Source organism: Rhea americana, unplaced genomic scaffold (genome assembly GCF_003343005.1).
Source record: "Rhea americana isolate MKP2758 unplaced genomic scaffold, rheAme1 scaffold_121, whole genome shotgun sequence".
NCBI lineage: Eukaryota > Metazoa > Chordata > Aves > Rheiformes > Rheidae > Rhea > Rhea americana.
Window position 1 is genome coordinate 1,101,493 of NW_028185273.1, and position 3,683 is coordinate 1,105,175.

The 3,683-nt window shown below is 46.2% G+C and overlaps 1 protein-coding gene across 1 annotated transcript; it reads right to left on the bottom strand.

Annotated features, from left to right (window-relative positions):
- Positions 1-842: 842 nt before the first annotated feature.
- Positions 843-3,677, bottom strand: MSC (musculin). The gene is made up of 2 exons (XM_085325068.1): positions 3,038-3,677; positions 843-2,296 (listed from the first exon to the last, which is right to left on the bottom strand). The coding sequence occupies exons 1-2, from the start codon at positions 3,563-3,565 to the stop codon at positions 2,210-2,212; spliced, it is 615 nt and encodes a 204-aa protein (XP_085181194.1). The 5' UTR covers positions 3,566-3,677; the 3' UTR covers positions 843-2,209.
- Between the last annotated feature and the right edge of the window lie 6 nt (positions 3,678-3,683).

Here is a 3,683-nt window from a genome sequence, read left to right on the forward strand (position 1 = left end):
ACCCTGATTTTTTTTCCATYATTTCACATGAACCTTTCTATACCATGTACAGTTCTCCATGCCTGCCTTGTTTTTCCAGTCTCCTGGAGTCATTAACCAATTACAGCTGGGATCAAGGCCAAAAACAGCTAAGTATCACAACTAAGATTATCTCAAGTGGCACCTCAGTTAAATTGCTGAATAATCTTTTCTCTAGGGTTGCAAATGATAAAAATCAGTTGGCTTTTCTCATTCCTTCCTGAAGGTCCTTCGATTTTTACTGATTTTATATTCTTTTCTCTTGATATAGTTTTCTAGAGACAAGCAGTTGGGATTCCCACCTCTGTTATGCAAATACAAATTAGGATAGCCCCCTCCCTTCACAGCCTTTTCCTAGGAAGATTAACTGGACTATGGTCTTGTACAACTTCAGATCACGAAAAATGACAATTTCAGCAAATCCTGGCCTGATCCCTAACTTTATTTTGCAGTATCTTCCCCTTCACAAGGAGGTAAGCAAATTTCCTCAGTTGTTCTCCTTACAATATACCAAATGCCAGTCTTAGGTTTGTATAGAATATTTGTGAAAATGGAAACCTGCTTCTGTATAGCGATGTAGGGTGACTTGACAAGAAAGCAGGTGAAGATAGTTCTTGTTAAGCAAACACTTAACTTCCTTYTGTCAGCTTAATCGAAGAGCAAGCTTTTTCTTCTCTAAAGCCATTTAGTCTTCATCCTCACGTTAGTTAACCTCTTAGAAATCATTTTGAGGGGAAAAAAAATCTTGGGAGTTTTAATCTTTAAACAGGAAAAATATACTTCCAACTAAGAAAACTCAGCTGATTTTCCCACTGCACAAATACAAATAAAAGCAAAACAGACTATAGATGGAAAGGTAGAATGACACAGAAAAGCAAAAYGAGCTATTACACTATCTTTTGTGCTACGAAGCAGAACAAATTACTGATATCTATTTCTTAATCTACATTTGTTTATTTTCTTGATTTGCAGAAAAGATTCAGACAATTCTTTAAATTTCTAAAATGTGTTTTATCCTGTTGATTTAGTACTGTACCATATATGAATTGTTTGGAGTGAAAGTATTGTTATCTGACTGTGTTGCTGGAGATTTATCTTCTCTCATGAGGAAGAGAACAATGTGTTTACAAAACTGGTTTTCAAGAATCTGCACTACAAATTTGTTCTTCATTGATGCAGCCACACACTCACCACAGCACCAGGAAGTCATAGTAACAAAGCTTTTAATATCATTTATAAAAAAATAGAATTATTTACATTTGCAGCTTATTTGATGGCATTCTCTTTCATAACAGCATTTGAATTAGTGAAGAAATGTCACTAGAACTCATTTGAGGGTAAACATGTTTCATAGATAAGCCAAACAGTACAGAAATAATATTTAAAAAGTTGTGAATTCTTGCTCTTTTGCAACACCACAAAAACCCATTCTTTATAACACATGCACCCTTTTTAATGGTTAGCAGAATTCCTCCTCCAGATTAAGGCACAGAAACTCTGCCACATTTCTGGTGACATTTGCACACTCTTGCAGGTGGCACTTCAAGACAAACAAGGGCATTACCTAATTCCAGTGGATGACAGCCTTAATGTAGAACTTAGCTACTTACATGTCTTTAAGAAAACCCTGTTTAAAAGGCCAAAGAAAGGGGGAGGGGATGACTATATTTATTGCATAGTTGCAGCAAACTGGATCCGTGAATACAAAAGCCATCAAAATATATTATAAATCTGAGTTTCAAAGCTACTCTAAAATACTGCTTTGCTTTAGAATACAAATAACACTGTTTGGGGTTAGTTTGTAGAGTTGTATTTTGGTCCATGCTGTTAATTCTATATCATTATATTCCTCCTCCATTAGTTTAATAGCCTCAGAACAACAGGTCCTCAGGCAGTGATAAGAATGATGAAGCCYAAGACAGGCCTTTCCAAATCGCAGACTTCAGCTACTGCGGCCAGTTCATAGAAACACTCCTCTCCACCGCCTCCCTACTTTTAAACTTCAAATATACTTCCCCCTGGAATTCTAAGCGAAAGAAATTATGGGGTACACAGACTTAACACTGTTTGTTAGCGATGTTTTTTGTGACCATCTTCTAGTCTTGAGCCCATAAACCACAGCTCTTAAAAATATCCGGTCTATCAAAAAATGATCATCATCAACAACAACAAAAAAAACTATTTACTTTGACTAAGCGGTAGTTCCACATAATCTGCTGGCAGTAGAAACTTCTTTGGTGTCTGAGTCAGGTCTTCCTGAAACCACAAATGGCCATGTCTGTAAGCAAAAAAAAAAAAAAAAAAAAAAAAAAAAAGATATTTTGTATTAGAAAGAAAGTTTAGCCTCGTATGAAACTGGAGCTTTATTACTGATAGATGTGTAAGCCTGGTTCATTTGCAAACACGTCATTGTGTTTTAGTCCCTGTGGGAAGCACAGAGAACCGAGTTCCTCTAACAAATATTTTCATTACATTTTTCATTGTAATTAAGCGTTCTGCTATGGTCAGCAACAAATTGTTCTCATAAAGTATGCAGCATTTATCTTGCTTTGCAATTGCTTGCCTAATTTTACAAAAAAAAAGGGGGCTTAAAACCTACTCAAAAGTAATCTGCACTATGTAAGTAACCTTCTTTTTACCCCTATGGCACACATCAGGCCTCTCCTTGCGTACTGATGAATGAGCGAATTTTGCTTGTGCTCCAAAGTAGCCTGCAGAGCGGATCGCTCCTTTTTCAGCTACTTAACTCGCCCAATATCCGAGGGATTTATCGCTTTGGACTCCCTGCTCCCGCCTGCCCGAAGCACACCCCCCCCCCTTCCCGTCACCTCAGGCCCGGGCTGGCCCTCGCTCGCACCCGGCGGGCGAGGACTGCTGCACGTTTACAAAGCAGTCGGGGCCGCCCTGCGGTTTCTTCGACGGCGAGCGCGGCTCCGCGGGGCGGGCGGCGGCAGAGCCGGCGCGCAGACCCCGCAGGCGGCTCCGCGCCCCGCTGCGCGGCGCTGCGCGGGCCCCGTACCAGGTTGACAGGGTGCACGTAGCCGTTCTCGTAGCGGTCCTCCTGCAGCAGCTGCCGGAGGTGGGCGATGTAGCTGGACGCCAGGCGCAGCGTGTCCAGCTTGGAGAGCTTGGTGTCGGGCGGCACCCAGGGCAGGCTCGTCTTCAGCCGCGAGAACGCCTTGCTCAGCACCCGCATCCGCGCCCGCTCCCGCGCGTTGGCCGCGTTGCGCTGCGACTGCTTGCCCTCGGGCGGCGGCCCCCGCGGCCCCGACGGCGCCTTCTTGCCCCCGGGGCCGCCGCCCCGCGCCCGCTTCCTCTTGCAGCCGCTGCCCGCCGGCCCCGCCGCACAGCTGCCCTCGCCGTCTTCCTCCTCCTCCTCCTCCTCTTCCTCCTCTTCCTCCTCCTCCGCCGCCGAGGAGTTGTCCCCCGAGGGGTAGAGCTCCCCGCGGGGCTGGCGCTTGGCCGCCGCCGGCGCGTAGTCCAGCTGCAGCGCCCGCAGGTCCATGTCGGGCAGCTCCTCCGCCTCGCTCCCGGAGCCCGTGGACATGGCCCCGGGGGGGAGGCAGGGAGGCGGGCAGGGAGGCAGGCAGGAGGGGGCGGACGGCAGCGGCGCGCCGGCCCGTCGGCCCCGCCGCGGAGAGTCCGTGCCGGCGCGGGGGCGCGGG